We start from the raw sequence: 27,991 nt of genomic DNA, 5'->3' as shown, positions 1-27,991 counted from the left end.
GCCCAAGTGAGACACAGCCCATAACTGCTCTGGTAAATCTGACTGCACCATGCACATACCCATCCCTCACTCTCATAACATCCTTTGAGCTGTCTGGAGAAGGCCCAAAGGCTGCCCCTTCTTTTGTGAGGATTCTAGCAACCCTTTGCTAACCTTCAATGATGGCCAACAGCATAGTGATGGAATGATTATCTCCCCCTCCCCCCACCTTGCTCCCCACCAACACTTCCCCCCAAAGTGAGCTGGCTGGCTAGATGAGGGCTATCTTCTTGGCCTGGAGCTTTCTGCCTCCAAATCCTCTTCTCTTTCTAAAATCTTTGTTGGCTGATTTTGGAGACCTTTTGTCGGCCTGGTTAAGCCTCCCTAACTGGCATCAGCCAGAACTACCCCCAGATAAAGGAGAGGAGGGGTCTCTTTGTTACCAACCCTAAGGCCAACTGCTTTGATACCAATTGCTCAGAAGCCTGAAGTTTTCCTGGCTTTGGGCTGCTTTGGTCCACCAGATCCACTGGGGAGCCTTCCCAAGGACATGTGGGATGTTTGTGAGAAGAAAGGAAAGTCTACTGGTTAAGACAGTGGCCTAGCTGGTTTGACTTTGCTCATGAGCTACCCACAACTCATTTGGCCTTATCCAGGCCAGGAGACCACCTAGGTGTACGTGCAAGGGGGGTGGAGGATGTTTGTAAGAAGTTCCCTGCAAAATTGTCCGCCCAAGAGATAATGCCCCTGCTGAATGACTCAAATCTCTGGCCAGATTGGGAGGGCAGGGGGAAGCAGATTTGTTTTCCATTTTTCCAACAAGAAATTCTGTCCCTTTGAATTTTAAAAAAAAACAAGCCACATTGATTATTGTTGTTCTTCCTGATAGCTAACATGTTTATAGCGTTTTACATTTAGCTTCCTCACCATAACTTTATGATTTAGGGGACATTATTATCTCCTTTTTATTAAAGAGGAGAGGAGGCTGACAGAGATGAAAAACTTGGCCAAGATCCCAATGCTAACTCATGGCTGAGGAGGGCCTGACTCCAAGCCTGCCACTCTCTCCACTGGGCCCCCAAACTACCTTTTCCAGAGACTGCAATAGAAAGTAGCTATGGCTTTAGAAAAAGAAGATATAAAATGATCTCTTCTGTCCAAATGCCAAAAGGCACAGCTTTCCAAATTCACATTTCAGTCTTTATTTACATAAGGTTTAGAAAAAGTGGATGTAAATATTGAGACAATTCTGCCTATGTAAAATTGTGCTGAAAATAGCTGCAAATAAAAAAAAAATCATATAACACCCTCCCACACACACACACACATCAGTTTCTGAAATGTAAATGAAAAAGCAAATGGGAAATTAACCACCACAAAAATGACACTTTTATGTACTGAGGCAGGTTCCTGCTCCTAGGTCCACTCCTTATCTCTGAATAAAGGAGGAGATCCTGGGGTTGGTGAAAGCAGGGGTAGCACTGACCACCCTGAGCCCTTGTCAGCAATGGAGGATGGAGTAGACTGCACCTTCAGAACATGCTTCTGCTTGTCCCATGAGGGTGGGGCACACAAAGTCTAAGTCTCCTATTTTTTAAGAGAAACTATTCAAAGGCATCTTCAAAGGTAGAGATGGAGATGGGAAGGTGGCCAGGGACTCTTTCATTCTTTCTTTTGAATCTCCTAGCCTGACACAGAGCAGGAGCTCAATAAATGCTTGCTGGATCTGGTGGAGCGAAGGTTACTTGGCACAGCCAGGAGGTTCTATGTCGTTCCTCACTGCCCTTTCCACCACAGGACCCAGCTGAGACTGGCTAACCCCAATCCTAAGGGAGTCGGGGGCCCATCCTTGGCTCCTCTTCCAGCTGCCCCAGCTGGGAGGGGCTGCAAAGGAAGCAGCCTCCAACCAGGACGGGGCCTCCAAAGAGGAAGAAACCATTGCTTTTGCCAGATGGGGTCTAGCCTGAGCTTATTTCTTGCCAATGTGCAGAATGTCCCCTCTCAGCCGAGGGGGCCAGAGATTTAGCAGGGTGACAGCTGTCACTAGGGGTCAGAGTCGATCAGATTTTGCTGGCCTTAGATGGAAAACCTTTTTCCTCAGGCCATTCCTTGAACTGACCTGTCTCTGAGGAAGCAAGAGGACACAAAACCGGCAAACTGATTAGTGTATGTAATATGCTGATACTCCTCTGCCAGTCAAAACCAGAAAAATGCCCTTTCTCTGCGGCTGAGAATTTTTAGGGAGAATCTTTTAAAAGCAAAACAAAAGCCTTGTTTTTTGGTGAGAAGAGCATTTGAGTCAGAGGACCCTGCTGTGACTTTGGGCAGAGCACTTCTTGGGGCCTCAGTGTCCTCATCTGTACAATGGGGCAGCTGGACCAGAGTCCTCCGAGGCCCATTCCAGCCCTAGGCCCCTTTCCGCAGGCCTGAGGTTAAGGCAGATTTTACCCCAATAAGATGCTTGCTCCAACAACAAAGGGGAAAAGGGTATAGACCTCTTGAGGGCAGAAACAACTGCAGCCACAGGACTAAGCAGAGCACCTAGCACACAGTAGGAGCTTAACAAAGGTCTATGCAAAGGCCACTCAGCTCACTGAAGGAACACGAACTGCAGAGGCAGTGGCCCCTGAAGACAAAGTGCGGCTCCTTTAGGAATCCTGCCCCTGGCCCTGAGCCAGTCCCAGAGGCTCGGAGGATCCCGAGGAATTCCCGAAGGCTCTAAGCTGTAGAGAAGGGAGACACGCCTTGGTTGGGGAGCTTCAAGATGCTTGTGGGAGTTCCCAATAATAATAAAATCACAAGCCTGGTCCTCAATAGACAGACACGCTGTGTGTCTATATACATGAATCCGTACCATACACATATGTGTGCTTTTTATACACATATGTATTGTCTGGATATACACATATGCACATAAACATACACACACACATAAACTTGCTTTAACGGCCATTTTCAAACATCAACAATAACAGCATTGCACAAGTGGGCCGGGGGGAAGAGAGATGAGCTCTCCGTTCAGAGCCCCAGGTCTGAATTCCCTCTTAAACACAAGCAATCACCTGCGTGTACATACACAAGCCCCTTCATCTCCTGAACCTCAGTTTTTCCTCAGTCAAAGCAGGCAGAATGACTGGTCTTCCCTGACTCACCACGTCCCTGACCAGAAAGTGCTTTGAAATCCTCAACGTGCTTGAGGGAAGTGAACTCTTCAGAGTTTGGGCACTCTTGAACTGGAATCGCCTTGGCAGAGCAAAGGGTTCAGGCTATTGTCCTTCCTGGCCAGACCTGGGGTTTATCTGACTTCTTTGGGGGAGGGGGAGAGGAGAAAGGAGAGAAGTTTGGAGAGACAGAAGCAAAGAAGCACTGCGGCTCCTCTGAACATACATGTCTATGCGTGTGTCCCTACATATACATCTGTGCATGTGTCCGTAATCACATGTGTGTCAGTGTGCACGTATTTAGACATATGCCTATATTTTATGAGCAGTTATGGATTTATCTATTACAGAACCATAATCTTCAGGAAGACGTTTAGGTCCTTTCCTCGGCGACACTGTCTTTAAAGCCTCATATTTTCAGCCAGTTCTCAGGGCAGCTGGGAAAGGGGTATTTTTCTCTCCAAAAATGGCTGGCTACTTTCCCAACTGTGCTTTCTAGGAGACCTTCAAGACACTTTTGTGACTTCTCTCCCGGGGCCATAGCCAGACACCCTGGAGTTGGCGCCCAGCTCCAGAACGGCTCCATCAATCTTCCTCCTTTTATTTACGTTGCTCATTCCTGGGAAACGTAATTGTGGTTTTTATTAACTTTGCTTTATGGATCTAATATTTAGGAACAAGCCTATCTTTGATGTCACAGCAAGGAGGTGAAGGCACTTACAGACTCGCCGGCGAGGCATCGTGAGCAAGGCTGGGTGGGACGCCTTTCGTTGTTGGCAGAAATCTATTTAACAAATCACACAGGGGATGAATCAGAACCATAATTATTGATGCTTTTTAAAAAAATATTTAAATAGATTTAACATTACACTGGGGATAATGGGCACCTACCACTGAGCTCTGTCTGCCTTGGATATTTCCAGGCAGGCTCTCCTGTGCAATGAAGCCCTTGGATTCCAAGCCCCAGTCTGTAATCCAGCACCCCTGGAGCAGTTCATTTTGCCCCCGGTCAGTGTCCTCCCCAGGACCAGCTTCGATGCTCCTACGTGCCCGTTTCTGAAACAGACGAGCAAACCAGCTCATAAACTGGGAGCCTTTCTAATTTAATTTGCTTCCTGAAAATTCCAGCAACAGCCCCAGACCCCTGTGGAGCTAGAAAACTTGGCAATGCATGGGAGGAGCTCGACTCAAACTTTATCTTTTTCAGAAACATCCACTATCAATTGTACTTAATGTCATTATTTCCAGCACTGCCGGGATATTTGGTTTTATAGGACCAAAGTCTGCGCTTCCAAGAACCTTCTCGGCAGCTCTGACACAAACCAGTGTCATTAGATTATTGATATTGAAAATGGGCCAAAGGCATTCATTTTGTTCAAGATGTCCCATGAGCCGCTCCCAACATTTCACCTAAATGTCAACTTGTAAAGGACTGGACAATTAGCAAACATGAAGAATCCCCCCCTCCCTGGCTTCATGCAAGGCAGGAAACAAGTGAATTGTATCCGTCCACAAAATTACTCACATGGTATGCACCGTTAACCTTGGGGAAAGGCAGCATTCTGGTTTTCTTTTCAAAAATCAATTAAAAAAGATAAATGAGAAGAATTCTCTAACATTATGGGGGGATAAGGTGGGGGAAACCATTAACCCATGAAATCTCCTGTTACATTGTCTGCAGCTCCTCACAGGTAATCGTAATCATTGTTGTTAATAACCACAACAACAATAACAGCTGACACATGGTGCTTTATGGCATGCAAAGGGCTTAACAGGCAGCATCTCATGGGTGGAGGATCGGAGAATCTTCGATGTGCAAGATACAGAGATCATGAAGCCTAAGGAGGGGGGACAACCCCCCCACTGAAAATCTCTGATGTAATGTTTCCTGCCCCCAGGGAAGAATCACGGATTTAAAGCTCTATCTCCCTCCTCCCCTCAATCTTTTGCAGAACTAATAGGGTGGTAGTCTATGGGTGTGGAATATTGCCTACACTGTCAGAAACAACTGGTGTGTCAGTCTCTCTGAGCTTTTCTCCTCTCTCTAAATCTTTGTTACAAGAGAGGTCTTGCTAGGTAGGGAAGTAGGGGAGGAGGAAAAGAGATAGATAGATAGATATAAGATAAAAATTTGGAAAGGTGATGCAAAAAATATATCAATAAAAATAAGGTGCTGGAAAAGCTTTCCCACTGGCAGGGACCTGTGTGACGTGCCAATCACATCACCTCTCAATATGCCTTAGTTTCCACATATGTCAATTGAAGAGGCAGTGTAAATGATCTCTAGGGTCCTCTCCCCATAAGCTTCCCTTCATCTTATTTTCTCCAGACTAAATATTATATTTCCATTCAAATGACATTTTTTAAAGCATATGATTTTGCCGTGTAGGTGCTATGTCAGGCAGTGAAGATCAAAGGTGAAACAAGGAAGGGGCAGCTAGGTGGGGCAGTGGATAGAGTACCAATCCTAGAGTCAGGAGGACCTGAGTTCAAATCCGGACTCAGACACAGAACACTCACTAGCTGTGTGACCCTGGGCAAGTAACTTAACCCCATTGCCTAGCACAAAAAAAAAAAAAGGTAAAACAAGGAGCTTACAGTCCTGAAAGGAGGAGGTGGGAGGAGGCCTGAACAGGCACGCTAATAACTATGCTACGTGGTCACACAGATACATATACATATATACATGGGTATGAATGTAGGTGTAGGCATAGACTCTAGGTATACAAAGGAGAGGCCCAAAGGGGGTTTGAGACACTCAGGAAGGGAGATCTCACCCTTAGTCAAGGGTGGAAGAAATAAGGAAAAGTGATTACGTAGGACCTGGCAGACGAACTAGGTTTTGAAGATTTCATTGGAAGAGATGGGGGGAATGGGAGGGGTAAAGGATGGTTCCAGACACAGAAGACCTTCAGCACAAAGGCCGAGAGCTGTGAAAGGCCAGGACCAGATCTCGAAAGGATGAGCAGCCCAGCATAGGTGGATGGCTCCAAGAGTGTCAGTTAAACCACAGAATCCTAACTTCAGAGCTCTAAGGGACCTCGGGGGTCATCTAGTCCAATCACTTATTAAGTAACTTCCTCCAAGTCAGACACAGTCAGGAGCAACAGAATCCCACAGGGTCTGAGCCCAGGCTCCCAACTCCAGAATGAGCACTTATTCCAGTATACGCTGCTTGTGCCTCTGGTTGTGACAATACAGTCCCAGGCAATGTACACCTGAATGTTCACAGCCAGGAGAAAAGCCAGAAAGGAGTTGGCCCCACTGCTTGGGACACAAGGTATGATGGCAACGAAAGAAAATGGAAGTAAAATTGGAGAGTTGTAGTTATGATTGCTATCAAGGGGAATGGACTTCAGGCAGGAAGGGGTCACTTCAATTTGGCTAAGAGGCAAACGAAAGCCATGATGGACGGGGATCCACTGATGCCTCACCTGAGTCTCCTAGTCCAGAGCAATTCCACCCTAGGGTTTTGGTAAGCTTGCAAATATACTTGTTGCATTGCTGTTGGCAATCTGTGAGGGATCCTGGGAAGTGGAGTGTCAGAGCCTGGAGACTGACTAGCCAATATACCAGTTTCTGAAGGGAAGAAATTGTGGATCACGAAAGCTATAGGATGGAGGGCTTGATGTCAACCCTGGCAAAACTGCATAAAGACAGAATTAAGAGGATGGTTCTTGATCACTCAGGTGAGTACAAGAAGCTAGCACGGGCTTATCATTAATTACCAGTGCCAAGCTAACTTCATTTCCTTTCCCAATGGTGAAAATGTGCCTTGATTTCAGCAAGAAGTGAAAGAATCATGAGACAAGGAAGTATGGGCTAGATAATAGGAGTTATGTTTGTAATTGGCTCTGTGACTGTACTCAATATATGCTAATTAGTGAATCAACATCAACGTCCCTGGAGGGAGGTTTCTAGTGGCAAACAAGAGGAATCTGTCCTTGGTCCTGATGTACTCAACATTTTTATTAATAACTTAGATGAAGACATAAAAGGCAAGCTTATCAAATTTGTCAATGATACAAAGCTGAGAGAGGTAGCTAATACGTTGGATAACAGAAACAGGATCCAAAAAGACTTTGACAGGCTGGGATGATGGGGCAAATTGAATGAGATGGAACTGAAAAGGCTTAAACAGAGAATTCTGTGCTTAGATTTCCAAAACAAACATTACTTCAGGTGAAAAGGACTTGGGGGTTTCAGCTTACAGTAAGTAAGCTCACTATGAAATAGCAGTGTGAGCCAGCTACTAAAAATCTAAATGCAGTTTGACTAAGCTACAGTAAAAGTATAGAGTGTAGAAATAGGAGGATTCTACAGGCTCAGTCACTCCTGAGACCTTCTGGTCAGTAGTAACCACTATGTTTTCTGTGGATAGCTCCAAACTGGAATCTGCCCAGAGAAGGGATACCAAGACAATCAGAGAACAGAAGAAGAGGAAGAACTGAAGGACCTGGGAGTGTTTGAACCTGGAGAAGAGACCTGCCTGGGAGGGTGGGGGGTGGGGGATGGGGATGACCCAAGTCTTCTGATTATCTGAAGAGTTGACAAAAGAGAGTGAGCTGGGAACAAGAGGTGAGAGGTACAAAGGACATAAGGAAGAATTTTCTACCAACAAGGATCCTCCAAAAAGCAGAATGAACAGCCCGGTGGGATACCTAAACCCCTCACGATGGGAAGCAGAAGTTGGATGACAACATTTCAGGAGGTTTTAGAGGATTTGTGACCAGATTTCCACTGTCACTAGCCCAAGCTGCTCTACGGGTTCCATAGCTCTGCCAGGGGGAGTGGGGAGGATTTCGTCATAGTCTCTGAATTGGTCTTCCAACCTTTAACTTCTCCACCCTCCAAAAAGTTCCCCGGATTTAACAACAGCTCTCACCAGCTCACACTCCCTTACTCAACAACCTAACGACCTTCAGTGATTTTTTAGGGACTAAATCCTATTGCCTTGGGGCGGGGTGGGGGGGTGGGGGGGGCAGCGGGGCAGGTTCCTTGGCCAAGCATCTGAAGCCTCTACAAGCCAGCTCTACCTCCTCTCCCAGCACAGTGTGTCCTTGGTTCCCTGCATGCACTCAACATTCTGGCCCAGAGGTGTCAAATGCCCACCACAAGATTCCCCAGGGTGGCTAGAATTAGACTAAAATGCTGAACAGAAGAAATAAAAATACAATAAAACATAGATAATGTTCATGTGAATATGGTTTAGTAGTCCTGATTCTATTTGTGTTTGACACCTCTGATCTAGCCCAACAAGCACATTTCCCCCACCCCCACCCCATCTCCTGCTTCTGTGGATCCAGCAGCCACCCTGCAACCCTCCAACTTCGAGTATGCCAAGAATCCTTTTCTATCTTCGGGGCTCGCACTCCAGCCTCTTCCTCAGGCCCTACCCACATCTGGCACCCATTCCCTCCTCACCTCCATCCCAAAGAACCCCTCATTTCCTTCAGGAGGCAGCTCAAGCCCTGCCTTCCACAAACTTTCACTTGGGTACCACCTTTGTAACTGTTCCCTTGCATTTATTCTGTTTATATTTATAGATCTATTCTGAAGAGACAAATATACATGCACTTACATATATGTGTAGGTATATATAAGTATACATACCTCCCCACTCCAGCTGACGAGGCTCTCTTCTACGTCAAATAGTCTCAGACAATTTGGGCCATTTTCCCTTTGGTCTCCATCACGCTCTAACTCCTATCCTACTTAATGGGACATCCCCCAGTAGAATAAGTGTCCAGCAGCAAGGGATGGTTTCGTGTTTTGTTTCTGCAGCTCTGGTACTTTGCACACAGTAGGTGTGTGTGTTTCCTGAGTGAATTTAATAACAACAACAACTAACACATCTATAGTGCTTAGTAGGTGCGAGGCATTGTGCTAATAGCTTTACAATTATTATCTCATCTGATCCTCACAACAACTTGTGAGAAAGGTGCTATTTTTATCCCCATTTTACAGATGAGGAAACTGAGACAAGCAGAAGTAAAGTGACTTGACCAGGGTCACACAGCAGGTAATATCTGAAGTCACATTTGAACTCAAGTCTTCTTGACTCCAAGCCCTGTGCCCTCGCTGCGTGGTGTGGCTGTGCGATGAGTGACTTTTTGAACTCCACGCTTGTTGTGGCAGTGGCGATGACTTGGCCTGGCTTAACCTTAATGGATCTTGCATAAACATTTAATGCAGGGGCTTCCTGTGGTAAATAGATTACTGGTCCCAATCACTTCTACCAGGGATCTGCCAGCCTTCATAATAGCAGACAAAGATTTAGCACCAAACTGAAGGGACACTTGCAGTCTATAAACCAAATGAAAATCCTGCATCCATATAAAGATTCCATTACTTAGGAATAATTGAAGGAGATCAATAAAACAGTGACCTAACTGGAGAACAGCTCAAACAGAGAGCAGGGCTGAGGTATAGAAAATATTTAATAAGATAGAGACATTAAGATGTAAAATATGTATCATGGTGCCCAAATGATGGTAACCAAAAATAAAAGATGCAAGTTTAGAAAGGGAAGCAGTGGTTGCAGAAGGTCCTAGCAAAGCAAGCCACCCTCTGGTAGGAAAACCCCATGGGCCCTTTGTTAGGTGACATCTTTTCTTTATTGAAAGTGATGCTACATGAATGAGCTTAATGAACGAAATCTAGTTAAGGGAGGGAGAATTTTTTTAAATGGCTTAACACTTTACTGGAAATTCCACTCAAAGCACTGGTTTACATTCTAATGAGAGAGTCAACACTAAGGAGTATTGTCACCAAGAGCCAATAGCATGTGGGCAAATCCTAGTAAGACTTGATGAGAACATGGGCTCTGGCAGCAGGGTCAGAGCACTGCCAAGGGCCTCACTGCCAACAGGGAAGCCCAGACAAACTGAGGCTCCAAAATAGGAAAGGCTTTGTACTCACAAGGAAGCCATGGTATAAATATTCACTATTTTCCAACAAAGTAAAGAAATGGAGCACTCTGGCCAATTAAGCCTTCCAGAAAATGGAGAGTTAACTATTATAAGCTGGACCTGCAATTCTCTAAGATTTAAACACAAAATGTACTTAATTACAAATACAGGGAAACAGCTGACTATCTGAATTTGCAGACACCTCAGGACCTTTCAGGGCCCCAGACTTATCATAACAAATATAACTTTGTACTATTATCATATGAAACCCTCTTCTATTGTCTTCCTGGAATCTGAAGAGGCCAGAGGTTCCTGAAGGGGATGGTAGCCGCCCATAAGCCCCAGTGGATCCCACAAAGCTGAGAGGGCTTCACGCATGGCACATAGATTCACTTCAAACAGGAGCCTAACTCAATTCCAAGAGGTTCATCAACACAAGGTTGGCCCCAAGGGAGTGACCATGACACAGACAAAATACAAAATGGCTCTCAGGTCCATCTGATATGAGGAACCAAAGGGTGTATTGGGCTGAGGGGTTTCGGGGGAGGGGTGGCAGGGTGGACTGCTGAGACAAATTTATGGGACAGCATGGACAAGAATAAGTCATCTTGCCCACAATAAGAAAGTTAAAGCCATTATCAAATGCTTTGCTAAAAGTTTAATAAATTATATGTACAGCATTTTCCTGACCTACTTGCCTAATAATCCTGTCAAAAAGGGAAATGAGATTAGTCTGGCATGTCCCATACTTAATGAAGTCACACTGCTTCTACAACCACTGCTTCCCTTTCTAAATTTGCAAAAACCAACCCTTTGAAAATGTATTCTAAAGAAGGACCCCAAGAATACAAGTCATTCCCCCACTGATAAATGGCCAAAGGATATGAACAGGCAGTTCTCAGAGGAAGAAACCAAAGGTATCTATAGTCATATGAAAAAATGTTCTAAATCACTATTGATTTAGAGAAATGCAAATCAAAACAACTCTGAGGTACCACATCACACCTAACAGATTGGCTAACATGACAAAACAGGACAATGATAAATGTTGGAGAAGATGTGGGAAAATTGGAACACTATTACATTGTTGGTGGAGTTGTGAAATGATCCAACCATTTTGGAGAGCAATTCGGAACTATGCCCAAAGGGCTATAAAAATGTGCACACCCTTTGACCCGGCAATAGCATTTCTACTAGGGCTGTATTCCAAAGAGATCATAAAAATGGGAAAATGACCCACATGTACAAAAATATTTATAGCAGCTCTTTCTGTGGCGGCTAAGAATTGGAAATTGAGGGGATGCTCATCAATTGGGCATGAACAAGTTGTGGTATATGAATGTAATGGAATACCATTGTGCTATAAGAAATGAAAAACAGGCAAAATTCAAAAAAACTTGGAAAGACTTACATAAACTGATGCAGAGTGAAATGAGCAGAACCAGGAGAATGTTGTACACAGTAACAGCCACATTATGGGATGACTGACTTTGATAGACTTGGCTCTTCACAGCAATGCAAGAATCTAAGATGACCCCAAAATATTCATGATGGAAATTGCTATCCACACCCAGAGAAAGATATAGGGAGGTCTGATGCAGGTGGAAGCATACCATTTGTTCTCTTTTTCCTTTGTTGTTTTGTGTTATTGCTTCATTCTCATGGTTCCTCCCATGAGTTCTAATTGTTCCTTATATCATGACTAATGGGAAAATATGCTTAACATGAATGTATTATGTAGAACCTATATCGGATTGTATGCCATCTTGGGGTAGGGGAAGAGATGGGAGGGGAAGAAAATTTAAAACTCAAAATCTTATGGAAGTGAATGTTGAAAGCTAAAAATAAGTAAATTGAAGGAAAAAAAAAGAATGACCCTCAGGGAAGAGATGAGAAATGCTTTAGCAGAGGTGGAAAACTGTGGGTATGGACCACTGGGCACACTGTTAGACTCACTATGTTGAATGATTTTACTGTGCCAGATGGACCCCTCTGTGGGCCTCAAAAATGCAGTCAAAGTGACTCATTGCTACAGGTAGTTCTGCAGACAAAGCCTTCTACTTCCTTCACAAGACAATTTACTCACAAGGTAATTAAGTTTAAGCAATATTGGATCTTACAGCTCAGCAGATAAGACTTTCTTTGCTTTCCTTCCCTATCTTTCCCTTTCCTTTGTCCCTTCCCTTGCTTCCCTTCCTTTCTTTTCTTCTTTTCACACCTTTCCCACCCTTTCTTCCTTCATTCCTTCCCTGTACCTGGGCCACAACTCCTTATGAAAGTGCCAGATTGGGGCTCAGATTCTTAAAATCTAGCCACTGCTCGGATTCTCTAAGAGTCTGGCTAACATGATGGATGTCCTAATAAACCGTGTCTTTGGCTGAAAGAAGGCTTGGGTAGAATTCTTTCATGCAGGACCCATGTGTTATGATTTTGGGGTCCCAGAACTCCTAAACCCTTTAACTTCAACATTTTGGTGACCCATACAGGGAAACTGCCTAACCCCAAGTTCTCTCTAGCCAAGACTGTAAGCCTCCCCCCACTTCTTTCTTGCCCTGCAGTTGGGGTTGCTCTCCAAGTACCTAGGAAGGCTTGGAGGCGATGTTCGGGCATACATTTACATACATGTCTCACACTTGGCCTGATGCTCTCAGGCTCTCGGTTCATTGGTTCAGTTCAAGGCCATGGACCTGGGTACACCTTCTGAAGCATAGAGGACAAGGACAGATGCCATATCTGGAAATATATGCCCAATTCTGTCAGTTCTCTTGGAGCTAGAGAATTGGGAAAATTGCAGGTGCTTTTTGGTTTCCTGAGGCTTACTTATTCCCTTCCTTTCTCTACAGCCCTGAATCCTCCTTCATGGAGGTTACAGGAAATAGTTAAAACAGCTAAAAAATATCTTAGCAGATTATTCTGGAGATTTTGTGATCAATCATTAAGGAGTTCTCAAACACCTCCTTACAACCCTGGTCACTCCCCTCCCTTAAGTTAAGAGGATATTTGTTAACCTTTCTCATAGGAGAAGAGAGTTTTATCCTCTACCACCCCTCACCCCCAGCTCTGAATATAGGATGGGCCTCACTGGCAATGACCTTGGGCCCTGGGGAAACCTTTGCCTGGAAGCATCACCCAGGTTCAGCACATCCTGCTCAAGATAAAGAAGCTGGTCTCTGAACTTGGGCAAGCACACTCTTTTAAAGTTGTTGTTTTAACTGTTAATGGTGAGATGTTGATTCTCTGTGTAAATTAATTTGGAAATGCATTTAACAAAACTGAAGTCACCTGATTGGTAATGGGTTTGTTCCAAGTTTCAAATTGGTGAACTTTTTGTGTCAGTTATGTCAAGGAATTTTTAATAATTTGGTTACCACTAAAATAATTTGGCTGCTGTTGGTTATTGTTTTAATGTGTAAACTTACCAAAAAGCTTGTTTGGGTTACGTAGGGCTTGCTGAGAATTTACAAGTATATAGAAATAATCTCTAATGATTGGCTTTTTACACTAGGACAAGTTAAGTTTGAGATGTAAATCCTGGAAAAGTTTTTCCTAAGCTGTGATTAGTGAAACTTGCTGTTTGAGGTAAAAGCTCATGGGATTTTATTTTGAGTTGTCTGATGGATCATAATAATCCATCGATAGTCAATAATCCGTCATCTGAGAGAAATGCCACAAGTTATTCAGAGAATATCATACTAGTGAGAAGTCAGCGTTGGGAAAAGCTGAGAGGACAATTTTAGCCTCAGTCTAAGATGCAATCCTCCTGGCTCAGTTTCCCCATTATGTTCCTTTGAAAAGGAATGTTACCCACCTGGCTAGTCCTGAGTCTGGCTATGAGGTGGATTCGATACTACATGGTTGGAAAACTGAATTATCTGAATCCAAACAGAGTTAAGGATGTTTTATCCTGTCATATCTGGGCCCTGCAGTTTTTTCTGTCAGATTTGTGTCTTCCAGACTACAGGTCATTCACTTACAGTTGGTAGCAAACAGCAGGTACCAGCCAATGTCTCCCCATCCTTGCCTGGATGCAGCTTGTGCTCAGTTGCAGTCAACCTCCTCTTTGGAACCCCCTCGAGGCAGGGACAGTTCTATGCCCCTTGCCAACAGGAAGCAATTTCAGAAGCCAAGACCTTCACTCCTTACCCCAAAAGAATTTGGGGTCCATTTGTTTGAGGGAGGAATGATGGAGGTGGGATCTGAACCCCAAAAAGGAAAAACCTTGGACTTTCCCAAAAGGCCAAATCCCTGGATTTCACCTGAGGCTATAATCCCATTATCTGGCCTTTCATTGTGGCTATGTCCAATCTCCCAATTCTGTTACCCTTAACCTAGCCTAGCCCTCCATTGTCTTACCTCCCTATGGCTCCTGGCCACTTCCCACCATTAATCTCCATTCTCCCTTGGCCATGTGGTCCAGGTCCCTAGAATTCTATTACCTCACAGTCCCACAGACTACTTGGCCACTCCTAGATCCCTCCCATAGTCTTTCTGTATACAAGGTCTATCTTGTCCCCCTTAAGGTGCTCAGGTTCTTAAAATCTAGCTACTGCTCAGATTCTCTAGGAGTCTGGCTAATATGATGGATGTTCTAGTAAACCTTGTCTTTGGCTGAGGAAAAAAAAAGAAAGAAAGAAAATGCCAGATTGGAAGTTTACAACAAACTCCTATCACAGTTGAAGCAGTTTCATCAGCATCGTTCCAGATCAAATCTCAAAATCCCCTGCCCTTTTAAAGGATGCCACTTTCTGTTGGCTCTGGACTTTGAGTGGGTGGGAAGGAAAGGAAAATGCCTTCCACTTTCCTGGGTGGATGGACAGCTGTCAGCCTCTGCTAGTGAGGTGACAGGAGGAAAGAAGCCAGCATGGCTCCAACAAGTCGGAAGGGCTGACCAACATCCTCAAAATTCAGCCGTTTTAGGCAGCAGCTAGCTGTTAAAAGGGCTGCTAAAATAACAGAGATGCTACAGAGCACTGGTGCTTATTTTTAGACATAATCCTATAGCTAAAAAATTCCAACTCTCTCTAAGCCAGGAAAAAGGAGTGATAGAAGTTGGAATACTTACCTCATTGTCAGGATTCAAGCTTTCAGCATTATCCCAAAAGGAATTGGCCTGAAAGACCATTAGTCTGGGATGCAGGCCAAGTCACTGAACCTCCCTGAAACTCACTTTACACATCTATCAAGTATGGATGTTCATCTCTGTACTACCTCTCAAAGGTTATTACAAGAAAAAGTGCCTTGCAAACTTTAAGGAGCTAGAGAAAGGTGAATTATTCAAGAGGTGTTCCCCAACAGATATATGGTCAAAGGACATCAAGAGGCAGTTTTCAAAGGAAGAATCTAAGCTACCAACAACATGTAAAAGAAAGCTGAGTCACTAACACTTAGAGAAATGCACATTAAAGGAACTCTGGTGTTCTTTATACCCTTTGGGTTGACAAAGAAGACAAAACAAAAACATCACAATTGCTAGAGACCAGACAAAAGGCACACACGGCTGTGCGCATGGCTGAGGGTTCAGATATTCTGGAAAATAATTTGGAACTCTGTCCCCACATTTGCTAAACCATGTGTATCCTTCAACCTAGCTATACTACTTCTAGGCCTACACCCAAAAGGTCAGTGAAAGAGGAAAAGGACCCTTATGTACAGAAATGTTTGGGCAGCCCTTTTTGTGGTAGCAAAGAATTCAAAACTAAGGAGAGAGGGTACCTCTCTATTGAAGAATGGCTGGACAAATTGTGATGACAAGACAGTGTTTCTGAGAAATCTGGGAAGACTTACATGAACTGCTGAATAGTGCAAACAGCAGAATCCTTTGTACAAGAATAACATTATCAAGAAAAGCAATGTTAAAGGGCTTGAGGACTCTGACCAAGACAGTTCCAGAGGACTGATGATGAAGTATGGCATTGCCTCTTTGGGGGGGGTGGGGGCCTGACTCAAGATGTAGAACAAAACACATTTTCAGACACAACAAAGTGGGAAGGTGTTTTCTCGGCTATGTCTCTTTGTTTTAGGAGATTTCTTTTTCTTCAACTTTGAAGGTGCATGGGTGGAAATGTGAAGGGGAATAAGGAAAGGGAAGTAAAACCAAAAAAAAAAAGGAAAAGAAAAAAAGTTGGTTTATTGAGGTATCTTTTTTCAGAAATTCAGGGAAGAGAACTAAAGGAGGGCCCAGAAGAAGTGCAGCTAAGTAGGAATGAGTGAATAAGGCGTTTATCAAGTACTCACTAGGTACAAAGCATGTGCTGAGGGCCAGGGATAGACAGAAAAGCCAGACAAGTGTCTTCCTCAGAGAGCTCCCATTCTGATGGCAGAGGAGAGGAAAACAAATGGAAAGTGTCAGCTGCCAGCCCAGCAGAAAGGTCCCCTGGTCCTCAGTGGGGCAGCAGCAAGGCAGTTACGATGTTTCTACTTATGTCATTCCCATGATGAAACGGTATTGGCTTCTGATGTTGAACCACTGGACTTTGCACCTTTGAAGCCCAGAACTTGGATGGGGTGGACTTTCTTTCCTAGTCTTCAGGAGCTATGGCTGCAGGAGCTGCAGGAGCAGTCAGTCCCCAGGAAGAAGGCTGAAGACCCTGGTTGGGAGCACATGCTATTCCCAAGGCTGCTGGGGCCAGATCCTGGGCTGTCTCCTTCAAAGAATCTTTGAAAGCTCAGGTTACATTTACTAGAGACCTCCAAGGAAACAAGCTGTACATAACAGACATCTACAGCTTCGCGTGCCATCCTTTTTTTTGTTGCTGTTCTAGTTGTCATTTGTCCTTTGGCTTTGAAGAAGACCAATGACACCACGGAGTGATATCTTGACTCCAGGGTGAATTGCATTCAAGGCAGGCAGAGTGGCACAAAGTCATTAGCCTCATTCTTTCTTCCAGTGTCATTGAAACGCAGAGGCAAGACCAAGTCAAGATGAAGCAGTGATGACCAAGCGCTAAGTGCTCCGCGGAGCCTGCTTCCGCCACCTTCATGGCCATTGGAACAAAGTGTTCTCATCTGCCCATTCCACTGAGGGAAGTCTTCACATGCCTCAGGCAGATATCCCCCTCACTCACTTTGGGTTTGGAACTTGTCAGTTACCCTCAACCTGGCTTAGCCCATCTGTCAAGAAGGTTTAATTGGGGTGTGGCCGCTGTGCATGCTACCGCTTCTTGGAGCCACAGGGGAGAACTGGGTGAAAGGGGTCATCGAAGCCCTCACAACAGAGGTACTAGTTCAAAATGACAAATGGAAAAAAATGAGACGATTTAAAAAAAAGAAATGCAACTTATTATTATAGGTCATCATAGGTATATCTTGCCTATATTAAATGGTTCCAAGAAAACACAGCCTTATGCAAGATGGTGCTTTATGGATAGACATGTCCATAGGAACAATGTTGGATAAATGGATGGTCAGTGGAATGTGGTCTAGGACTTTTCCAACTGACAGAGGCCATCTGGTTACAATACATTAACAACGGTATTTCTAAATTGCACTAGGCTATCAATGACCTCCCAGAACAGAGAACATCTTTGAAACTAATGAGATTTAGCACCAATATGACCACCAGTTTTGCTCCCTCACTCTCTAGTTAAAAATATCAAGTGAAGCATAAAACTGGGAACCTACATTTGCCAAAAGTGATCCCCACTGTTATGAAGGATGCCCCTTGCAGAGTCTACATGGAAGATGGGTTCCAAGAGGAGGTGAGGTCTTCTAGTTGCTCCTGTTGGCAGGGGACATTGTACTGGAGACACCCAGCCTCAGAACCAAGCAGAACCTCCTGAGGAGCCCTATGGCCCCTCCAAAGAGACTGACATAACAATGCCCATGGGTCGAGAGGAAGGACCCGACATCGGGGGCAGACTCCTGGGGAAGATTTGTGGGAAGAGATACTAATGCTGCCCAGGCTGAGAAGGAGTGCTAGATGGGGATGGGACTGCCAGAAGGAGGTGCTGAAGTCCATGCAATCAGAGACTTATTAAAGTGCTAAAAATATCCCCAGTGGACTTGGTTGGGACATCTGGTATGGAGAATTCCCAGGCACTGGCTCTGGGAGACAGAGAAGTAGCAAGGAAAAGGAGCTTACCTCTTCTGAGGCAAACAAGGTTGAGGAAAAAGGATCAAGGACCTGACTGGGGTTAGCAGTCCCCTCTCAGAGCCTTAGTTACGTCATCTGTAAAATGGAGATGATTCTCACACTATGTATCAGTCACTATGACCAGATCACATCATCACACTCCCCTGCTCAAAGCTCCCCAATTGCTCCCAGCTGCCTTCCAAACCTCTTTGCCTGTCATTCAACAGCTCCCCAACAAGTGGTACCACCCATGCCTCCCCACCCCTTGCAGACCCCCATCACCTCACACCTGTGTATTGCAATAGCCTGAGGCAGGTCTGCAGGCCTCAAGCCTCTCCCTACTTCAGGCCACCCTCCATTCAGCCCCCAAAGTCTGACTATGTCACCCCCCCCACACAATAAACTCCAGTGGCTCCCTATTACTTCCAGGAGTAAATATAAAATGCTCCACGCGGCATCAAAAGCCCTTCCTAACTTAGTCCCCTCCTATCTTTCCAGTCTTTTTACCCCTTATACCCCACTATGTATGTATTCTATGATCCAGTAACTCTGACCTCCTGGCTGTTCCACACACAGGAGACAGCTGGTGCCACAGCAGACAGAGCACAAGGCCCAGAATCTAGAAGACCTGAGTTCAAATCCAGCCTCAGGACTTACTAGTTGTGTGACCCTGGGCAAGTGATTTAACCTGTTTGCCTCAGTTTCCTGAACTGTGCAAAGGGGAGAATAATAGAACCTTGTTCACTTTGCACCTGGAGCTTTGCCAGGTTTCAACTCCATGGAACAAGATGCCGCAGGCCAGTTACCCCCAGCTACTCAAACACCCCCTCCGCCTGCCCCCCCCCCCAGCTTTCCAGTCTCCTTTTGAGTGCTACCTTGCCCTGCTAGATTATAAGCTCTGGGAGGACAGGGACAAGCTCTCTTTTTCTTATTTGTACCCTAACAGAGTGCCTGGCACACAGGAGGCACTATATAAACCCTTATTCCCTCTGTCCCCCAGACAAGACTCTCCACCTCTTCTTCATGAATTTCTACTGGCTGTTCCCCATGCCTGGAATTCTTTTCCTAATCATCTGGGGCTTCCCCGGATTCCTTCAGGTCTCAGTCAAAACCTCATCTTGTCCAAGTAGCGTTTCCAGGTTCTCCCTCAGTGCCATAGCCTTCCCTCGGGCATTACCTCATTTTAGCCTTTCTGTTCCTTGTTTGCACATGGTTGTTCCCAGATTGTTTCCCCTTCAACAGGGAGCTCCTTGGAAGCAGGGACAGCCTTTGCCCTTTCTGTAGGTGCTTAATAAATGCCCATTATTTTGTTGACCTTAATCTTATCTAAGTACTCTGCACTCCTTCAGGACCTTTCACCAATCTTTTCAGCCTGACTTCCCACTCCTTGCCTCACCCCCTACCCCATTTATGACGATCTTGCATCCTGTACCAGCACATACCTAGACATGTCCCATGCTCTTTCACATGTACCTGGGCTCCCCTCAGTCCATAGCCCTGGCCTGTCTCCTTCTTTGGACAGATCATTGATAAAAACATGCAAAAGCAAAGGACCAAGCACAGACGTGGAGGAGACACCACTAGGGACTTTGCACACTGACCTCAAACTATTAAAGACACTTATTGGCCCAGCCATTCTATCAGCTTCGAAATTCTAAATGCCCCATAACATAAGCAGCATCCCTCAGACCTGTTCCCTTCTCTCCACTCCCATGGCCACCACCTGAAGGCAGGCTCTGAGCACCTCTCACCTGGACTATCTACTGCAATAGCTTCCTAATTAGGCTTCCCTCCTCTCCCCAATCTGATCCCTTCTCCAGACCACTGCCAAAGTAACTTTCTTGGGGCAGCTAGGTGATACAGTGGATAGAGCACTGCCCCTGGATTCAGGAGGACCTGAGTTCAAATCCGGCCTCACACACATAACACTTACTAGCTGTGTGACCCTGGGTGAGTCACTTAACCCCATTGTCTAGCACAAAAAAAAAAAGGGAATTTTCTTTTGGCAAGATCCTGACCATGTGACACACACACTCCCTCCATAAACTCCAGTGGCTCCCTATTACTTCCAGGAGTAAATATAAAATGCTCCACGTGGCATTAAAAGCCCTTCACGACCTGGTGCCTTCCTACCTTTCCAGTCTCGTTACACATTGTTCCTCTTTATGAACTCAATGGTCCAATCATACTAACCTACTTCCTGTTCCTCACACTTGACATTCCATCTCCCATCCCCACACTTTTGCATTGGCAGTGCCCCATACTGGAATGCCCTCCCTCCTCACAACTGCCTTTTTGTGTCCCTGTCATTCTCCAAGATTCAGCTGAAGTACCACCTTCTACAAGAGGTCTTTCCTGGTCCTGCTAGCTGCCAGTGCCTTCCCTTCTAAAGTGCTAGGTCCTGCTTACCGTGAATGATCAATTCCTTAAAAAATTCAAATTTGTGTTATTCCAAGTTATAGCTATGCAAAATATGATCATCAGTTTCAGTCCCAATGGAATTATGCAGAGCAAATTTAAATGAGACCACTTCAGAGATTTCATCTTCTGTACTAATCAGGATCCAGTTATACCCTCCATCTACTCTGTATGTATCTTATATGTTGACTCTCTCAGAAAATGTAAAATAATGTAACATAATAGTAAGACATACCCTAGGATTTGTTTTTTTAAGAATAGGACAATTAGAGGCAGCTAGGTGGTGCAGTGGATAGAGCACTGGCCCTGAAGTCAGGAGGACTTGAATTCAAATCCGGCCTCTTGACACTTACCAGCTGTTTGACCTCGGCCAAGTCACTTAACCCCAATCACCAAAAACAACCAACAAACAAACAAAAGGATAGAACAATTAGAATAGCTCCTTGAGACCAGGTACTGGTCCTACTTTTTCTTTCTGTGCCACCCCACCCCTGCCACCCAGCACTTACTCCAATGCCTGGCACATACTATTTCATTGATCGTACAAGTGCATCAGTGTAGAAATCCTGTCCAAAAATCTTCCTTCTCCTATTAGACAACAAGGCACAGGAAGACAAGAGCTGTCTGATTTAATGCTGAACGTTTTGTTGACTCAGAATACAATCCTAGATCTTTTAGAGCAATACAGTTTTGATACTTTCTTACAATGTAATGCTTATTCTAGTTTAAGAAACTTGTAACAAGAAAATAAATACTTTTTTGCTATTCCACAACAATAAAGGTCTGGAAACCAATAGTAATGTCATTCAATGCTACAAAGACCTGTATTGGGTCAGAGAATGCCAGTGGGGATATCACAGCCCCTCTTTGTCTTGGCAGACACAGCCTAAGTTGTACGTGTTTGTCTTTCTTAGTGGTATCATTATTTGTTAGACATCCAGTGTAAAAATTGCTGAAATTTTTAAAAAATTATAATTTACAAAATTTTGCCAGTTATTGGCCAATATGGACTCCAAACAACCATATTTTAGATCATATCTAAATGTAATTCTTAGCAATATATATATTTTATGTTTGATGCATGCTGCAATTCTGAATATCAGCTTATAAATTTGTCCCATGAATGAGTCTTTCTGACTCCACTTGAGCATGTTTCTGCCCTTTGACAATCTGACAGTGTCATTTTGTTCAATTGTGTGCACTTACATTTTCCCAAAAATAATTGTTTTCAAAATATAGATTTTATGAATAAAGTTACATGTTGGCGATTTGGGGTACAATTTTGTTATGATACAGTCTGTATTTGAAAATTCTTAAGCTAATTTTCATTACGAAAGGTTAAATGGCTTACATATAAAAAACCCAAAATATAATTAACTTAAAAATATTTCTAACCATATTTTCATTTTTAAATAAACAAGATCTCATATCAAAGAATTTATAAGAATTTAGAATTTGAACACTCTAGAAAAAACAAGTTAGTTGCATTTTGCGAGTAATTAAGTTTACATATGTAGCATTAAAGGAGTGTTGGGATTTGGGGAAAGTTGGAATTTTCCAGTTACATTTTGCCAGTATTTACTGCAATATGAATTATCATGTCTTATAGTGTGATTTTATTTTTTTTTAATATTCTTTAAGAATAAGTGGTTTCTTTTCTTATTGCAGGCTTCACGTTGATTCTAGGTATGACATATTTGTGAGGGGTTTCATGCATCAATACAGACTTCCCATTCAGATGCTTTAGCTGGCTGGGGTCTCGACTTTGCTCCCCTCAGCATCTTCCTAGTCACTTGAGTTCACAACATGATGTCATCCTTGATTTCTCTCACTCCACAGAACCAAGCGGGTGCCAAACTTTGTCCCTTCTTTTGCCACAATCTCTTACAAACATCCCCTTCCTTCCACTCATATACCTACCAGTCTAGTCCAGGCTCTCCTGATTTCTCTTCTAGACCAATGGGTGAACTCCTAATTGGACTCTCTGCCTCAAGTCTCTCTCAGTTCCAATCTAGCCCTCCCACAGTCATCAAAGTTATATTCCTAAACAACAGCTCATCCTCAACCCCAATCAATCCCCAATCAAACCCCAGTGGCTCCCTATTATCCCCTCCAGGTTCAAATATAACCCCCTATTTGGCATTCAAAGCCCTTCACAACCTGGCCCCTTTCCACCTTTCCAGCCTTACTGCACAAATTCCCCTTCCAACCACTTCTCCCCATCCCAGTCCTGCCAAACAGGTCTGCTTGGGCTCCTCACTCTCGCAGGAAGACATAACTAGAATAATGAAACATGAACAAATTTACGTGGAAAACTTTCTGCCAAGTGGAAACCAGAGACAACTCTTATTTCTTCTTGTTTTTGCCTTGGATTGGCCCATAAAACAACACTATTGATTTAGAGAAATGCAAATCAAAACAACTCTGAGGTACCACAGCACACCTATCAGATTGGCCAACATGACAAAACAGGAAAATGATAAATGTTGGAGATGTGAGAAAATTGGAACATTATTGGTGGAGTTGTGAACTGATCCAACTATTTTGAAGAGCAATTTGGAACTATGCCCAAAGGGCTATAAAAATGTGCATACCCAGCTTAGATTCTTATAATCTAGCCAATTGCTCACAGACTTTCAGATTCCTTAAGAGTCTGCTCAATATGATGAATGTTCTAATAAACCTTATCTTTGGCTGAAAGAAGGCTCAGGAAAAATTCTTCCAGACAGGACCTGTATATTGTGATTTTGGGGTCCCAGAACCCCTAAACCTCTAAACCTCATCACTTTGGTGGCCCATATGGGGAAACTGCCTAACCTCAAGTTCTTCTCTAGCCAAGACTGGAAGGCATGTAAGTCTCTCCTGCCCCCCCACCCCCTTCTTGCTCTGCAGTTGGGGTAGCTCTTCAAGCGCCAAGGCTTGGAGGTACTTTTTGGGCAGACAGGTGCGAGGCTGTCTCGCACTCGGCCTGACCACTCAGGCTCTCAGTCTACTGGGTCAGTTCGAGGTGATAGACCTGGTACGCCTTCCACAGCACAGTGGACAAGGATGGACTCCCATCCAGGAAGCATATGCCCAATCCTGTCAATTATCTCCGTGACAGCCAATGGAAAACTGCAGTTGCTTCTTGCTTCCCTGAGGCTTCCTTACTCCCTTTCCCTCTACACCCCTGAGTCCTCCTTTGTGGAGGTTACAGGGAAAGTTAGAACAGCTACAAGTATCTTGGCAGATTCTGGAGGTTTTGTGATTGATCATTAAGGAGTTTTGAAACACCTCCTTACAACCCTGGTCACTCCCTTCCCTTGAGTCAAGAGGGTATCTGTTACCCCTCTCATAGGAGAAGAGATTCTCACCCTGTCCCCCTCACCTTTGATTTCACCCTCTACCACCTGGGGAAAAGAAGGAGGAGGGAGGGGCATCAGCTACAGCATGGGCCCACTGGCATGTCCTTGGGCCCTAGGGGCAACCTTTCCCTGGAAGCATCACCCAGGTTCAGCACATCCTGCTCAAGGTAAGGAAGCTGGCCTCTGAACTTGGGTAAGCAAGCTCTTTTAAAGTTGTAGTTTTAACTGTTAATGATGAGATACTGATTCTATATGTAAAGTAATTCGGAAATGTATTTGACAAAATTGAAGTGACCTGATTGGTAATGGGTTTGTTCCAAGTTTCAAATTGGTGAACTTTTTGTATCAGTTACGTCAAGAAACTTTTCACAATATGGTTACTGCTAAAATAATTTGATTTACTGTTGGTTATTGTTTTAATGTGTAACCTTGCCAAAAAGCTTGTTTGGGTTATGGCTTGCTGAGAATTTACAAGTATATAGAAATAATCTCTAATGATTGGCTTTTTACAAAACTAGGACAAAGTTAAGTTTGAGGTGTAAATCCTGGAAAAGTTTTTCCTAAGCTGTGATTAGTGAAACTTGCTGTTTGAGGTAAAAGCTCATAGGATTTTATTTTGAGTTGTCTGATGGATCATAATAATCCATCGATAGTCAATAATCTGTCATCTGAGAGAAATGCCACAAGCGATTCAGAGAATATGATACTAGTGAGAAGTCAGCACTGGGAAAAGCTGAGAGGATAATCTTAGCCTCAGTCTAAGATAGGATCCTCCTGGCTCAGTTTCCCCATTATGTTCCTTTGAAAAGGAATGTTACCCACCTGGCTATTCCTGAGTCTGGCAATAAGGTGGATTTGATACTGCAGGGGAGGAAAACTTTTACCAGGAGAAGTGTTACTTAAACTTCAGAGAAAGTAACAAGATCAGATAATCCTGCAGGTCAAATGTAAATGATTTTAATAATTTTAATTTTAACACTTTTACTTCACTATATCTGGGCCCATCAATTGTGGAATGGCTGAACAAGTTGTGGTATATGAATATAATGGAATACTACTGCGTTGTATGAAATGATGAGCAAGCTGACTTCAGAAAAACCTGGAAAGACTTGCATGGACTGATGCTGAGTGAAGTGAGCAGGGCCAGGAGAACATTGCACACAGTAACTGCCATGTTGTGAGATGACTGACTTTGATAAACTTAATCCTTCCCAGCAATGCAAGAATCTAAGACATCTCCAAAGGCCTCATGATGGAAAGTGCACATCCAAAGAAAGAAGCATGGAGTTTGAATGCAGATGCAAGCATAGTATTTGCTTTTTTTCCCCTTGTTTTGTTTTGTTTCCTTTTTCTGGTGGTTCTTCCTATTGGTTCTAATTCTTCTCACAACATGAATAATGTGAAAATATGTTTAATAGGAATGTATATGCATAGGCTATTGCACGCCATCTTGGGGAGGGAGGGGGAGAAAAATTTAAAACTCAAAAACTTATGGAAGTGATTGCTGATAAATCAAAATAAATTAATTTTTAAAAAAGAAGCCTTTAGTGTGTGCCAGGGTGGTGCTGAACCAGGTACATAGAAAAGCAAGTAAGCCAGACCCTGCCCTCAAGGAGCCTACCTGAAGACAGAAGAAGACAAGGTATGAACTAAGGGGAGGGAAACCACCAGGTTAGCGAGTGGAGGCACATGGCAGCTCTGAAGGCTAGCTGGCTGCCTTTCCTCTTTTCCCAACTGCATTATTCAAAGCCTCCTCATTCCCACCCCATCCAGCAGAATTCAAAGGCACCATTTTTTCAGCTTACTTGTACACATACAGGTTTAGCCCTGCTTCTCCAATTCTGCGATTCCCATAGGCTAAGAGTATTTATTCAGGGGGCATCCTGAACTGCCAGCCCTGGGACACAGCTCCTTCAGCACTTCATTATACGGACAACACAGAAAACTCAATGGAGAAGTGGAAGAGGCAGCCAGAGTCGGTGGGCTCGGGCTCTGCCCCCCACCCTCATCTCAGTCTGAACAAGGAGCGAGTTCTCTGACTTGTACAAAACCTTCGCGCAGTAGAAGGAGCCCTGAAAGCCCTGAGTTCGAGACAAGGCCAGACAGGAGTGTGCGCTCGGCTCTGCAGCCAGCGGGACACAGGGCGGCCTGGAGATGAGGAAGTGTGTGGGACAAGTGCACAGTGCCCTTTTCCCTGGGCAGGCCTGCTGCCAGGGCCAGTGGTGCCCTTCGGCCCAAGCTCCCAGCCGCTTCCTGGGCCCGCCCCACCCCACACCGCAGTCCAGGCGCCCGACATCTCACCTTGGATCGCCTTTCAGGGGCAGGCTCACCCTGAATTTGGACTGGGGGGGGCTGCGGGGCTTGGGATGAGGTCCCCCCCCCACAGCTGCTTAGTGACCTAAAGCATCCCGCTGTGGACCTCGGGATCCCCTGTTCCAGGGGCATGACCCACACTCCTCGCCGTGCACAGGAAGTGCTTTGTGGGCCGGGGCAGGGTGGGGGGGGCCACAAACCCTATTTGGGGGAAGGGGCTTCCTCCTGGATGCAGCCCCCGGCCAAAGTGCAGAATGGCCGGCCAAGCCCCACTAACCCCACAGAGAAAGGAGGCAAAGGGAGAGCCCCGGATCCCTCGCTCAGCCCCACAGCCCCTGCGCTCACGGGGGGCAATGCCAAACCTGGGACGGTCTCAGAGGCCGCAGGACTCCCACAGAGGGCTGGAGAGAGGGAAAAGGAGGCGGAGGGCGAGGGGGAGGGGAAGAGGAGGAAAAGGGGGAAGAGAAGGAGCAAGAAGAGGAGGAGGGGGAGGAAAAAGCGCGGCAGGGGAAGAGGAGGAGAGGGAAGGGGAGGGCGACCCCCCCCTTGAGCCCACCCCATCCCGGGCCCCACCGCGCCTCACCGTGTCCCGGAGGCCACCCCGCTCCTCCTCCACAGGCCGCCGCCTCAATCCGGCCAGAGCGCCGCGCTCCATGTGGTCAGAGGCCGCGGCCCGCTGGGCCTGAGCCCCGCCCCCGCGCGAGGCCCCGCCCCCCTCGCCCTTCCCGCCACAGCTCCACGCCCCGTCCCCGGTTCCACACCCAAGGCGCGCTCGATCCAGCAGGCGAGCCCCAGGCCCCATCCCTCACGCGCCGGAGGCGGGGCCAGCGCCCGCGGCAATGGCGGAGGGCGAAGCTGGGTCCCTGCCCTCCCTTCCCGCCCCGCCCGGCGTGAGCGTTCTTCGGGGCTGGTGGGAGAGTGGGACCTCTGGTCTGATTGTGCGCGGCCTGGCACGTAGCTGTTCTGGGTCTGAGGGCTGGCACCTGCTCCGCGCTGCTGGGTATCTCTTAGAGGCCAGGCACGTCCTCCTCCAAGCAGCGAAGCCACCGCCTGGTGGCTGGGGCAAGCCCTGAGCCTTCTGTCCCTGTCCCTCCCTCCTGGCCCTGCCCCACCCCTCTGAGCATGCCCCGCCCCTCCTTGGTATGCCCCTCCCTCTTGGGCCTGCCCTGTCCCTCCTGGGCATGCCCCCCTTCCCTCCTAGGCATGCCCCGCCCCTTCTGGCCCTGCCCCTCCCCCCTGGGCTGCTGAGCCCTGCTGGGCATCCCTCAGAGACCAGGCAAGTTTCTTCTTCTCTCTGGGCCTCAGAAAAGTGGAAGTTGGGACAGATGACCCCGAGGAGCCTTGAAGGACTTTGCACCAACGTCCCTGTACACACATCTTCCTATGGGGAAGCTTTCCAGTCTTTCCTTGTATTCGCAGACCCTCCTTTGGCCCAGAAAAGGTTTAGTTATTGATTTGGCTTTTTCTGCTTGACCTCCCAGTGGAAGGTCTACGAAGCCCCTGCCCTTCTCTCATCCTCACTGACTTTACGTAAAGCCAGAACTTTCTATGTCTTCATCTTCTTCTGTTCCTTTCTTCACACTCTTTCTCCTGATCTTCCTTCTCCAGTGTCTAACCACCTACTGCTTTTTAGGGCTACAGAGGTGGATGGGTCCTCCCAGGTGCTGAAGAAACTGAGTCCCAGCAAGAGAGGGAAGAAATGACTCGGTCAAAGTCACACAGCTAGTTTAGTTTGTGGCACAGCAGAGACTAGAACCCAGGTCCCTGAACTTCCCATCCAGTCCACTTTTCACC

The 27,991-nt window shown here is 45.6% G+C and overlaps 1 protein-coding gene and 1 pseudogene across 1 annotated transcript in view; both read right to left on the bottom strand.

The window, feature by feature from the left end:
- The window catches only part of CUNH10orf143 (chromosome unknown C10orf143 homolog), a 42,913-nt gene extending 15,914 nt beyond the window's left edge, over positions 1-26,999 (bottom strand). The window contains exons 1-3 of the mRNA XM_078150651.1: positions 26,781-26,999; positions 4,032-4,196; positions 3,862-3,924 (exon numbers count right to left, since the gene is read on the bottom strand). Of these exons, the coding sequence (XP_078006777.1) occupies positions 3,862-3,924; positions 4,032-4,196; positions 26,781-26,999 (447 nt within the window). The remainder of the gene's footprint in view (positions 1-3,861; positions 3,925-4,031; positions 4,197-26,780) is intronic.
- LOC144456212 (uncharacterized) lies at positions 2,539-3,758 on the bottom strand (annotated as a pseudogene).
- Positions 27,000-27,991: the final 992 nt, after the last annotated feature.

Source organism: Phascolarctos cinereus, unplaced genomic scaffold (genome assembly GCF_003287225.1).
Source record: "Phascolarctos cinereus isolate Bilbo 61053 unplaced genomic scaffold, phaCin_HiC Scaffold_3;HRSCAF=262, whole genome shotgun sequence".
Taxonomy (NCBI): Eukaryota; Metazoa; Chordata; class Mammalia; order Diprotodontia; family Phascolarctidae; genus Phascolarctos; species Phascolarctos cinereus.
Note: the sequence above shows the minus strand (reverse complement) of the source record. Positions and strands in the feature narration are given on the sequence as shown.